The 12406-nt window shown below is 52.3% G+C and overlaps 1 protein-coding gene across 1 annotated transcript; it reads left to right on the plus strand.

Annotated features, from left to right (window-relative positions):
- glmp (glycosylated lysosomal membrane protein) lies at nt 1–7629 on the plus strand. The gene is made up of 6 exons (XM_068022865.1): nt 1–116; nt 2049–2327; nt 3894–4091; nt 4839–5057; nt 5755–6035; nt 6794–7629. Exons 1-6 carry the CDS (start codon nt 24–26, stop codon nt 6963–6965), a joined length of 1242 nt encoding a protein of 413 aa, XP_067878966.1. The 5' UTR covers nt 1–23; the 3' UTR covers nt 6966–7629.
- Nucleotides 7630–12406: the final 4777 nt, after the last annotated feature.

Raw genomic sequence — 12406 nt, forward strand, 5'->3', positions numbered from 1 at the left:
GGTGATGTGCCAGTGTAACAGACATGACTGCGGCTGTTACACTGTTGCTGTGTTCTACTTGGTTTGTTACATTGCATCCGGAATTGGCGCAGGGAGCTGATTCCTACCGCAGACAGGTAAAGGTGGGGCTTTCGCAGGAGGGCAGAGAGTCTTAAAATGTCCCCAACAGGGAGGGTTTAAATCCGATTTAAGGAGGTGGAGCAGTGCTTCCGCCGCACATGATGTTGGAAGAATGCAAATTAGAGAGAGGGGGTGAGATGCTGGGGGAGGGGGGCGGATGGAGGAGAACGAAAGAGATAATGAGTTTATTTCACAGCAGCCCTGTATCTTGGCCCTTGTCAGATTTCTATCTAGCCGGCTGCACTCACTGTGCCCCCGCGCTCTGAAAGAAAGGCTGCAAATTGGACCCCTCTTGTGGCTTTGTTAAAGGGACCATTATGGAAATGTTGCCCCCAAAAGGTAGAATCAAAGCGTGGTTGCAGCACAGAAGGAGGCCGTTTGGCCCGTTGAGCTCCCTGCTAGCTCTCTGCAAGAGCAATTTAGCTAGTCTCTACTCCCCTGTGTTTTCCCTGTAGCTCTACTCATTCTGTGTCTTTCCCCTAGTTTCGTCGCCAGGACTGTGCTGATCTCTCGGTGCAACAGAAGGATGGGCCTCAGTATCTCTAGGATAATGCCTTGCGGAGCAAATTAGCTGGTGTTCCTGCTCCTAGCTGGCGTTTTATGATGGGAATTACTCCTGTGGATGGGTTAAGGATAGAACTGGGCTTGGTTTTAATGGGACCGGCCGCCAACAATCACAAGTTGTGATGTGCGTACAGAATGGCTATTCCGCCATGGGGGGAGGGAAGAGAGGAATATGTTTGTCACTTGATGGTGGGGAGGGAGGATGAATTCTGATTGGAAGGTGTTGCACCCAATTTTTTTTATTTCTTTTCCTGGGGTGTGGGCATCGCTGGCCAGGCCAGCATTTATTGCCCATCCCTAATTGCCCCTGGAGAAGGTGGTGGTGAGCTGCCTTCTTGAATCGCTGCAGTCCATGTGGGGTAGGTACACCCACAGTGCTGTTAGGGAGGGAGTTTCAGGATTTTGACCCAGCGACAGTGAAGGAACGGCCGATGTAGTTCCAAGTCAGGATGGTGTGTGACTTGGAGGGGAACTTGCAGGTGGTGGTGTTCCCATGCGTCTGCTGCCCTTGTCCTTCTAGTGGGTAGAGGTCGCGGGTTTGGAAGGGGCCTTGGTGCGTTGCTGCAGTGCATCTTGTAGATGGTACACACTGCTGCCACTGTGCGTTGGTGGTGGAGGGAGTGAATGTTTGTAGATGGGGTGCCAATCAAGCGGGCTGCTTTGTCCTGGATGGTGCCGAGCTTCTTGAGTGTTGTTGGAGCTGTACCCATCCAGGCAAGTGGAGAGTATTCCATCACACTCCTGACTTGTGCCTTGTAGATGGTGGACAGGCTTTGGGGAGTCAGGAGGTGAGTTACTCACCACAGAATTCCCAGCCTCTGACCTGCTCTTGTAACCACGGTATTTATATGGCTACTCCAGTTCAGTTTCTGGTCAATGGTAACCCCCAGGGGATTGATGGACTGCAGAATTATTTTTTAAATCTGAGTCCCACTGAGCTTGCTGGTTCTTGGTGGAGCAGTACTGCAGTATACTTTAAGATCAGAGGTTGACTCTCCCCAACCCTGGCTGTGCCGTAATCACCCTGGCTGGAGAACACAATGCTGGTGGGATGTCTAGTGGACTACTGCAGTGCTGCATCCAAATTGCTGAGGCCTGTTACAGTGTTGTATCTTTCCGTGTTTATATATCTCCGCTGAGTTGACGTAATGAAGTTTGAAATGAGGAAGTCTGAGTAGAGGAATAAGCCGAATGCTGAATCGGTGACTTGGCAGATGAGATCATTTTGGAACATATTAACTGCCCAGGCTCTCTATCCCCGGCCCCTGTGCTCTGTTTCAGTTCCACATTTGACCTCGAGTTGTTAAATCAGTGGATGCAGTGCGGCTGACAATTGTGTGTGTGTGTCTCTCTCTCTCTCTCAGGTTTCCTTTGAGTTTAATCCTGGAAGGAATACCTCCGATAATGACCCCTCTCCCGTCGTTCCGAATGTGCTCCACGTGCGGGCGGTCGGCCGCAACGACACCATCCACTACCTGTGGAGCACGCTGGGGGCCCCGACCGTCCTGCTGGTCTACACCAGCAGCCCCCGCAGCTCGCTGCACGTCAACTGGACCCAGCTGGAGCTGAGGGACCCGTCGGGCGCCGTGCGAATCGAACCCGCCAAGGCGATCGTCTACTCCACTGCCGTTATCTTCTCAAAGGTGAGTGGGGGGAGGATGAGGGAGCCTCGTGCCGCTGTTGTGACGTAGGGAGCGCAGCCGCCGATTTCCGCACAGCAAGATCCCACAAACAGCACCGCGCCGATGACCAGATCTGATTTTGTTAGTGCTGTTTGGCTGAGGGATTAACGTCAGGACACGGGGGTGGGGGGAGGGCTCTTGCTTTCCTTCGAAATGGTGATCTCTTGCACCCACCTGAGAAGGGCAGACGGGGCCTTGGTTTAACCGATTGCCCCTCCACCAGTGCGGCACCCCCTTGGCACTGCCCTGAAGCGATATCAAGTGATACGCGAGTAGCAATGACTAGAAACTCTTGATAGCACCTTTTTTTTTAAAAACCCAATAACTTGACTGGTTTGAGTTCAAAGGTTACTGGGGCTATGGTCACTATGCCTATCTGTAGTTCTCGTATTAAGAGGTTCCACTGAGTAGAACGCCTCGTTTACCCAGTCTATCTGAGGACATACACACAGGCACAGCACAATGCAGAGGCCCCTTTATTTCTCATCATATCTACAATGTAGCAGTTTGTTCAGTTATCGAGGAAATCTTGACCAACCTTTTCAAAACTCTTACCACACACTCTGTGGAAAATGGAAACCAACTTTACCTTATCGATCGAGACAGATTTCAGACTGTTTGTATGTGAGGCAACTGGAGCCCAGTAAATCGTTGACCTGACCTGAGGGAATTATTGCTACACTCTCCGCATCTTTCCCAGCCCAAGTGCGCATTCTTTATGCGGGGAATTCAACCCTGGCGGGCCTCGCACCCCTCCCTATCTCTGTCACCTCCTCCAGCCCCGACACCCCTCCCTATCTCTGTCACCTCCTCCAGCCCCTACACCCCTCCCTATCTCTGTCACCTCCTCCAGCCCCTACAACCCTCCGAGATCTTTGCCCATCCCCCCCAGTTCCCATCGCTCCACCATTGGCGGCCGTGCCTTCAGCTGCCTGGGGGCCCTAAGCTCTGGAATTCCCTCCCTAAACCTCTCCCTCCCCCTCTCTTCCTTTAAGACGCTCCTTAAAACCGACCTCTTTGACCGAGCTTTTGGTCGCCTGTCCCTGATATCTTCTGACGTGGCTCGGGGTTAAATTTTTGTCTGATTGCGTTCCCATGATGCATTGTTGTTTTTGTACTCTGTTCAAGGCGCTATATAAATGCAAGTTTTTTTTTCCGTCTGCAGTCCCGCCTCTGAGCAGAGTGGGAGGGTCACTGATCGGCGAACAGGAGTCTTGTCTGTTACGTTCCCTGTTTTTGTTTTTCCCCCCTTCTCCACCCCCCCCCCCCCCCCCCCAACAAAACCCAATGGCACTGAGGCCAATTAGTATCCCCCTGAGAGGCAGAGACGTGTGACCTGCTGGCGACTGCAGTCCAGCTGCAATCTGTGTGATCAGTGCAGGCTGGAACACGAGCAGGCCATTCAGCCCATCTAGCCACTGAGGATCTTTGACTGGGAAAGGGACGTGGCCCAGATGAGAGGGGTGGGTTATGTTCAGCACATGGAGAAATGTCTTTTTAAAGAAACGTTTTCTTCTGCCCTGTCAGGTGTTCGAATACAATGATGTGAATGACACAGCCGACCTCTCTCGGACACCGGCCAGCAGCTTCTACCCGACCTATTGGCTGGAGGACTTCACCTGGGACGACGTCAACGCCACCCTGAACCGGAGCCGGCTGACCGCCCAGCTCCGGGGCCGCAATGCCACCGGCCAGCTATTTGGCAACGGCAGCATCACATTCCGGGTATGTGTGTTGAGGGAGGGGTTTGTTTCCGTAGAAACTGAGCAGCTCCCCTGCTGGCTCTGTTGGCTGACGGTTGCCCGCTGGCTGGCTGGGATCCGGCAGTAAAGCCCCAGCATCCCAGGCACGAGGCTGAATCTGTGATGCCCCCGCATGCCGAATAGTTATGTCCCAGGCTCTAATGAATGGGACAGAAGAGGTTACACTGTATCTAACCCCGTGCTGTACCTGTCCTGGGAGTGTTTGATGGGGGACAGTGTAGAGGGAGCTTTACTCTGTATCTAACCCCGTGCTGTACCTGTCCTGGGAGTGTTTGATGGGGACAGTGTAGAGGGAGCTTTACTCTGTATCTAACCCCCATGCTGTACCTGTCCTGGGAGTGTTTGATGGGGGACAGTGTAGAGGGAGCTTTACTCTGTATCTAACCCCCGTGCTGTACCTGTCCTGGGAGTGTTTGATGTGGGACAGTGTAGAGGGAGCTTTACTCTGTATCTAACCCCCGTGCTGTACCTGTCCTGGGAGTGTTTGATGTGGGCAGTGTAGAGGGAGCTTTACTCTGTATCTAACCCCCGTGCTGTACCTGTCCTGGGAGTGTTTGATGGGGACAGTGTAGAGGGAGCTTTACTCTGTATCTAACCCCCGTGCTGTACCTGTCCTGGGAGTGTTTGATAAAAGCAGTTGTTTTTTGTTGTTTCTGGAGCCCATGGTAACTGACTCGTGATTCCTGTTCCCCGTTTTGAATTCTTTTAGATCGCAGCTTTCGAAGACTCCGGCCGCGATTCTTTCCTGCCTCACCTCCTGCACACCGCCAACAGCTCGAAGCTGGAGTTTGTAATCGATGGGGTGGAGCCTCGAGGGAACCAGTCCCGCTTTGCCCTCGAGCTGATTGTGCTGGAGGCGGAGGGGGTGCAGCGAGAGCTGAGGGTGTGCCACACCATTGACGATGAATACACTCCCAGCATCTTCCAGGTACCCGATCGGCCAAGGGCTCCTGCCCTTTGCCCAGTGCAGGTTAAGCGCAAGGTCGCGTGTAGTTGTGATGCCGTCTGTGGCAGAATAGCACCCCCCCCCCCGCCACTGAGTCTCCTCAAGTACGCCTTGGGAATCGGAGCACTCGATCTGTGACTGTCCGTGCCTCCCGAGTGCAAAATGGGAAGTCAGTCTAAAGTAGCAAAGCAATGAGAGGATTTTTTTTTTTCATTTCTATAGCGCCTGTCACAATCTCAGGCTGGCCCATGGCGCTTTGCAGCCAATGAGGCACAGTCACTGTCCTAATGCAGGAAACCTGGCAGCCATTCTGAGCACAGCAAGCTCCCGCAAACAGAAGTCAAAATGACCGCATCATCTGTTTTAGTGCTGGTGGTTGAGGGTCAAATATTGTCCTGGACTGTCCCTGCTCTTCGAGACAGTAGCTGTGGGATCCTTTACACCCAGAGGGCAGACGGGGCCCTAGTTTAGTGTCACATGTGAAAGACGGCGCCTCCGACAGTGCAGCACTCCCTCAGTACTGGCACTGGGAGTGTCGGCCTGGATCTTTTTGCTGATGCCACTGGAGTAGGGTTACCGAGAGCTGCACGCTGAAGCACGGCTGATACTTTGATAAGGGGCATGTTTGTATGGCATTGATGGATTGACGAACTCTGAACTTTGCCCCCCCTCCAATCAGATGGACAAGCTGGTGGCGAAGGTGCGTAACGAGAGCGGGGTCACGAGCTTTCTGCAGTGGAAACCGGTCGCCTACAGCTCCCCGCAGGCAGCCCGGACCAACTCCGTGGCGACCCAGCACTACGGCCCCAGGCTAGGCCGCAACCAGAGCCTACCGGCCTCCAGCATCGCCTACGCCTTCTTCGGGCCTGTCCTGCACGGGGGATCCCGCGTCACAGCGATGAACATCTCCTTTGGGAGCCCCGAAGGGGAGCCCTACGACACCAGCAGATACATCAGCTGGTGAGTACTGGAGAGGGATGGGGGTGGACTCAGGTGCTGGGGGTGGGGGGGTGCTTGAGTAACGCAAGGCCTGAGGCCTAGAAGGGAGGAGGCATCATCCTGAGGTCAAACAAGAAGGAAATGGAAGGCGAGGGGCAATTGGGAAGTGGCGGGTTGATTAAATACCGTGTTTGAAGGAGGAATTGATCCCAGTTTGGAGGGAGGATGGCTGAGGAGATGGACCTGGTGCGATAATCCTGTATTTGAATGCTGGGACGAGGGATGGTGTGTCAGGGTGGAGATTGGAAGTAACTGGAGAGGGAAAATTGAGAGGATGGAGGTGAGAAAGCTGTCTGTGTCTGTGCAGAGGGACTCTGGGGGGAATTAAACTTCACCCTACCCTGAACCTGCCTGACATTGACTAACACAGCATTAGTCTGGTGTCTCTCTCTGTGTCTCTCTCCCCCCGCTACTCCCCCCTCTCTCTTTGCCCCCCCCTTCTCTCTCCCTTCCCTCCCTCCCCCTTCCCTCCCTCCCCCCCCCTTCCCTCCCTCCCCCTCTTTCTCTCTCTGCTTCCCCCTCCTCCCTTTTTGTCTGACTCCTTTTTTCCCCTCTGGTATATGTGTCCCCTCTCTCTGTTCTCCAGAGAGTGGGAGCACCCCCCCCCGGGGAGACTAAAGGAGAGGCAGCAGCTGCAAATGTGAGTCAGTCAGATCTGACGTGATCGTGTGAGCGGGGGGTTCCATATTTAACCTTTACCCTTCCTCTCCACCCTGCAGGTCAGCCCTGATTGGATACGGAGAGGCACCAGAGGATGGTTTCTCTGGGATGGTCATAGCCATTATGGCTGTGGGACTGGGTCTACCTGTCCTCCTGTTGCTGCTTGGAGGAATTACAGTCAGCATCATTCACAGGAGGCGAAGGTCCTCCAACTACCAGTCAGTCAACTAAGCAACTCGAGGGAACTGACCGATAAAACGCACTTTAATGCTGGAGAATTTCCATTTCAGTGTGATATCTCCTGCTGTTCAGAACCGTGGTCGTCGTTTCAACAGTGGTTTTCCGGTACATTCTGGGGTCTGGGGCGTTGGCACTGAAATTTTACGACATTTAAAATGTAATTTTTTTTTTTCTTCCCAACAGTCTTCTCCCTTGAGGGACAGTGTAGAGGGAGCTTTACTCTGTATCTAACCCCGTACTGTATCTGCCCTGGGAGTGTTTGATGGGGGACAATGTAGAGGGAGCTTTACTCTGTATCTAACCCCCGTGCTGTACCTGTCCTGGGAATGTTCCCAAGGATGGGCAGCTCAACCGAGAAGCTGATGAGTTTGTCTATTAAAATCTGTTACATTTTGTCTGGGTGAGGTTGAGTTTTTAACCTTTACCCAGTCGGGGGATGCAAATACTGAAACTGTCGAGTTGGGTTCAGGTTAATTGACCCTGGGCGTGTAAAATCCGATTGCATGTTCTTGGGTTCTACAGAACAGAATGGTGACTAAGTGGAACAGTGTGCCAAAAACAACCGGGTCAAAATTACGTGGTTTTTAATCAAACTGTTTCAAGCAGCTGAATAGTTTGTACACTTGCTGTTATCTCATTAAATTAACTTTTCAGATTAGGCCGTCATTTGTGTTTGTACAGCCACACGCTATCTCGGAAGCACATTTACAGAAAACTGTGACAGCCAGTTGGCGCACAGCAAGATCCCACACCAATGAGCAGACCTTTTTTTTCTCCCCCTCGATGTTGTCTCTCCCTCTCTTTTCCCCCCCCCCCCCCCGGCATGGATTCTCACTCAGCTGTCGGCCTTCCCCGCTGGGGCTGCTACCGCTTGTGGTTATGGCCCACGGAGTGAGGGCTTCCATGGATGAATAGCCTCCCCCGCCCGGGCTCGAACACAAATGGGACTCTGTCGACAAGGCAGTCAGTTCGCTTCACAGACAACACATCACATCGTCGAACGCTTCAACAAACGTGCACTACATCGAAAATACTTTACACAAATGTGGCTTACCCGAATGCTAAAACATTTTTGCATTTCTCTTCTAAGCTAAGGTTGCAACTTGAAATCTGGACGAGGCTGATGCACAGGAACCTGTGACTGGGTGGGGTGTTGCCATGAGGCCTTGTTGGTCAGGCTCTTGCTAGGGCAAAGTTCCTGGGGCTGCTGCAACTGGCCTTAGCTCCTTCCTGAGGGGTAGGCCGGGTTTGCGCTGCCAATCGCTGTTTTGGGGTGGGACTGGATGGAGCCAGGAGTAGCTGTGAGGCCCCCCTTAGTCCAACAGCCTGCCAACCCCTGCCTGTGAAGAATGGGGTCGGGGGCTGCCCGGAGCTGATGCCTGACCCCGTCCAAAGACTGGGGACGCTCGCCCCCATTTTGTTCCCCTTGTGACTGGGAGCCAGCACCGACCAGGCCTTAAATCCAGAACCTTCCCTCTGAGGAAATAATTATTTGCATTAAAAAAAACCTTTAAACTCAGATTTCACAGGGGAGGACTGAGTTCAACTTTGGGGACTTTTCTGTTAATAACTTGCCCTGTTGACTAGAAGGTTAAAGGTCATACTCCCATTGAGGAGCAGTGGGCCTACTTGGTGGTTTTTACTTAACTCTGGACCCCCCCCTGCCAACCAACCCCAATCTATGACCCAGGATAACCTGGAGTTGGCCAGAAGCCTTTGGCCTACAACTCCCACTCCAATTTTCCTTAAACTTTAGCGGGGGGGAGGGGCGCTACCAACTTGTGTAGGCCGCCTGGATTGCCGTGGCAACCATCCCGTTGCGGCTTGTGCGTGAGTACAACCGCGGGGAGCAAGCGGAGTTTCTGGGCAAAATCTATAAATTAAAACAAGCAAAGTAGCGAGGTCGGAAGAGCGAAGCTTGACCTCGTTGCTGCGGTTCAGATCCTTACTGACGTAGGCCCGACTTGCTTATCAAGCTCTTTCTCGGAGTTGGATAAAGCAAACATGGCCGCCCAGTGCAGAGTAAATACAAATTGTTTGGGGTCCCACAAATATATATATTTACACAGTAAAGGAGCAACATAGCAACTGTTAGATGCAAAAAGGAAAATGACCGAGGAAGGTCCGGTGGTGTTGCCCGCTGCTGTCGCAGATGGTGTTGGTCTGTTTGGGACATCCATTGAGAACGGTTGCATGATCGGCATTGCTGAAAGTGAACTCGTGTGGGACGTGGATGCTGACAACACAAAAGTCCACTCCGGGTGCGGGGCTTGGGGACTTGTCACCCCTGTGCTTCCTGTCGGGTTAAGAATGAGCACGCTCTCCTGTCTCGGGATCGACCTCCATATCTGCAGAAGGGAAGGAAGGAGAGCCCATGTTAGAGAGAGAGAGAGAGAGCCTGTGTTTAGAGGGCGCCCTCCATGACTACCGAAGTACTTTGCGGCCAAGCCCCCTGATGTAGGGGACGCGGCGATTTGCGCACAGCAAGCTCCCGCGAGGGACCCCGAGCATCCGCACCATCTCGACCTCAGCTGGCCCAGGCAGGGCAGAAGTTTCGGAAGCTCCGCTTCCGGCGGGATAGCAGCGTAGAACGCTCCCACGGGAAGCCGCGGAGCTCGGTCGCGAATCCGCCACGATCCCACTGAATAGCACGACAGGCCCGAGGGGGCTGAATTGGCCGTCTCCTGTCCCCCTATCTTCCGAAAATCCAGACCGGTGTTGCCCTGTCGGCTCCCTGCGTCTTACATACATAGATTCAGAACGTGAAATAGGAGCAAGAGGCCCCTCGGGCCTGCTCTGCCCTTTATTACAATCCAGCCGGATTGTCTCGCGTTATCCACAGATCCCTGAGAGACCAACAACCTCTCGGTATCTACCCTGTCAAATCCCCTCATAATTTGATACATTTCAATGTGATCATCTCTCATTCTACTCAATCTCTCCTCGGACACCCCAGGAATCAATCTAGTGAACATTCATTGCACCCCCCCTCTAAGGCAAGCATGTCCTTCCTTAGAGACAGAGACTAAAACTTTGCACAGTTCCCTAGGTGTGGTCTCACCAAAACCCTGTATAAATGCAGCAAGCCATCCTTCCTCTTGTACTCTGACTCCATCACCATAAAGACCAACACGCCATTTGACTTCATTATTGCAGGGTGGCTGTGCTTCTTGTACAAGGGCACCCTAATCCCTCCGAACGCCAATATTTAATACTTACCATTTAAAAAAAAAATTCTGCTTTTCTAGTCTTCCGACCAAACTGAATAACCTCTCACTTCCCCATGTTATCTGCCACCTGTCCCCAATTACAGCACAGAAACAGACCATTCGGCCCATCTGCTCCGTGCTGGTGTTTCCGCGCCACACGAGCCTCCTCCCACCCCCTCTTCATCCCACCCTATCCCCATATCCTTCTTTTCCGTTCTCCCTCGTGTTTATCCAGCTTCCCTCTTAAATGTATCTCTGCTATTCCCCTCAACCACTCCCTGTGGTAGCGAGTTCCACATTCTCACCATTCTCGAGGGAAAGAATTCCTGAATTCCCCATTGGATTTATTAGTGACTGTCTTATATTGATGGCCCCCCCCTAGTTCTGGTCTCCCCCCACCACCACCACCCACCCCCCCCCCCCCCCCCCCCCAACAAGTGGAAAAATTCTCTCTCTCTACCCAGGGGTCACTCACCCATGCTCCAGATGCTTGGTTCTCTGTTCAGCTCCACCTGGACCTGGCAAAGTGGGAACGCCGGGGGCTGTGGGCCCTGTGCCAAGGTCTGAATCGAAGCTTGGCCCAAACTGTGGGCAGGACCGGTGCCCAGATGGTTAAACATGCTCCTCTCGTGCGGCGGCAGATTCCCAGAGACCGTGTTGAACGAGCGCCAGTGGTCAGGAAAACGCTCCGGGGGTTCCACCGGCACATCTGGGAAATCGGGAGAGAAGCAAGGATTCAGCGATCAGAAGAAAACCCAACAATGCTTCAACCTGATTTCCATTTGCAATTGGTAATGGAAATTTGCTATGTAAACTTGTCACGCTGTGATTACACCCTCCTGCCAGGAGTGGCGCTGTGACGTGTCCATTATAGTGAGCTTGCCATTACAATAACATCAACTTGCATTTATATAGCACATTTAATGGAATAAAACGTCCCCAGGCACTTCACAAGAGTAAATAAAGTGTGATAGTGAGGCCCGAAGCAGAGGAAGGCAGGGATCTCAGAGGGTTGTAGAGGCTCGACGAGGTGACCGAGGTGGAGAGGGAGGGATGAGGAGGGCATGGAGAGATTTGAACAGGAGGATGCGAATTGAAAAAAAAAAATCGAGGCACGGCCAGAACGGGAGCCAATGTGTTTGTGAGCACAGGGGTAGACGGGCGAACAGAAATTGGTTTGGGGGAGTTGGGAGGGCGGGAGGAGGAGTTTTGGATGAGCTTAAGTTCAATGTGACAAATAGAAATGTTGACATAGGCACTTGTGGTAGAGAAGGCAGATGGAATGCTTTCCTTTATTGGCCGAGGTATAGAATACAAAAGGAGGGATGTGATGCTGGAACTGTGTAAAACGCTGGTTAGGTCACAGCTGGTGTATTGTGTACAGTTCTGGTCACATTACAGGAAGGACAGAATTGCCCTGGAGAGAGTACAGAGGAGATTTACAGGAATGTTACCAGGGCTTGAAAGTTGCAGTTATGAGGAAAGATTGGATCGGCGAGAGTTGTTTTCCTTAGAACAGAGGAGGCTGAGGGGTGACTCAAAAGAGGTGTCCAAAATTATGAGGGGTCTAAGAGCAGACAGGAAGGACCTGTTTCCCCTATCGGAGAGGTCAGTTACCAGGAGACACAGATTTAAGGTGATTGGTAGAAGGATTAGAGGGGACATGAGGAAAACTTTTTCACGCGGTGTGTGTCTGGAATTCACTGCCAGGAGCGGTGGTGGAGACAAAAAACCTCAAATCTTTTAAAAGGCACCCGTTCATGCGGCTGAAGTGCTGTAAAGTGCAGGGTAATGGACCAGATGCTGGGTGGGATTAGTTTGGGCGGATAGTTTAATCGGCCGGCACGGATACGATGGGCTGAATGGCCTCCATCAACATCTCCACATTGTTTGGAAGACAGAAGGAATATTTCGGGGCAGGTCCTGCTCAATGAGAAAAGCAGGCTTGGTCAATTTTACCGCACCTTCCTTGTTTGTAATTGTTTCCGTGTAGCAATTTCCCCTCCCAGGAGTGTTTCAAAACAAACTTTCAAAAAGTTTGTTTGTTGCAACAAAAAGTTTTTTCAAAGTTTTTTTTCCCCCCCCTCTGTCACCAGACTGTGAAGCCTCCACAAAAGGGGAGTGTTAACTGCCCTTAACAGGTCTTTTGGCGTTCAGTGCAATTATTTGGAAGGAATTAAGACAACTTTTGCAGAACCTACTGTAGGTGTTGTTCCCCCGGAG

The sequence above is a fragment of the Heterodontus francisci genome, chromosome 46, assembly GCF_036365525.1.
Source record: "Heterodontus francisci isolate sHetFra1 chromosome 46, sHetFra1.hap1, whole genome shotgun sequence".
Lineage (NCBI taxonomy): Eukaryota > Metazoa > Chordata > Chondrichthyes > Heterodontiformes > Heterodontidae > Heterodontus > Heterodontus francisci.

Excerpts from the sequence above, each read along its gene's own strand:
- glmp (XM_068022865.1), top strand. The coding sequence starts at position 24 with ATGACTGCGGCTGTTACACTGTTGCTGTGTTCTACTTGGTTTGTTACA. Across the intron at positions 117-2,048 it reads CTGATTCCTACCGCAGACAG|GTTTCCTTTGAGTTTAATCC; the intron begins GTAAAGGTGGGG and ends TCTCTCTCTCAG. Across the intron at positions 5,058-5,754 it reads ACACTCCCAGCATCTTCCAG|ATGGACAAGCTGGTGGCGAA; the intron begins GTACCCGATCGG and ends CCCTCCAATCAG.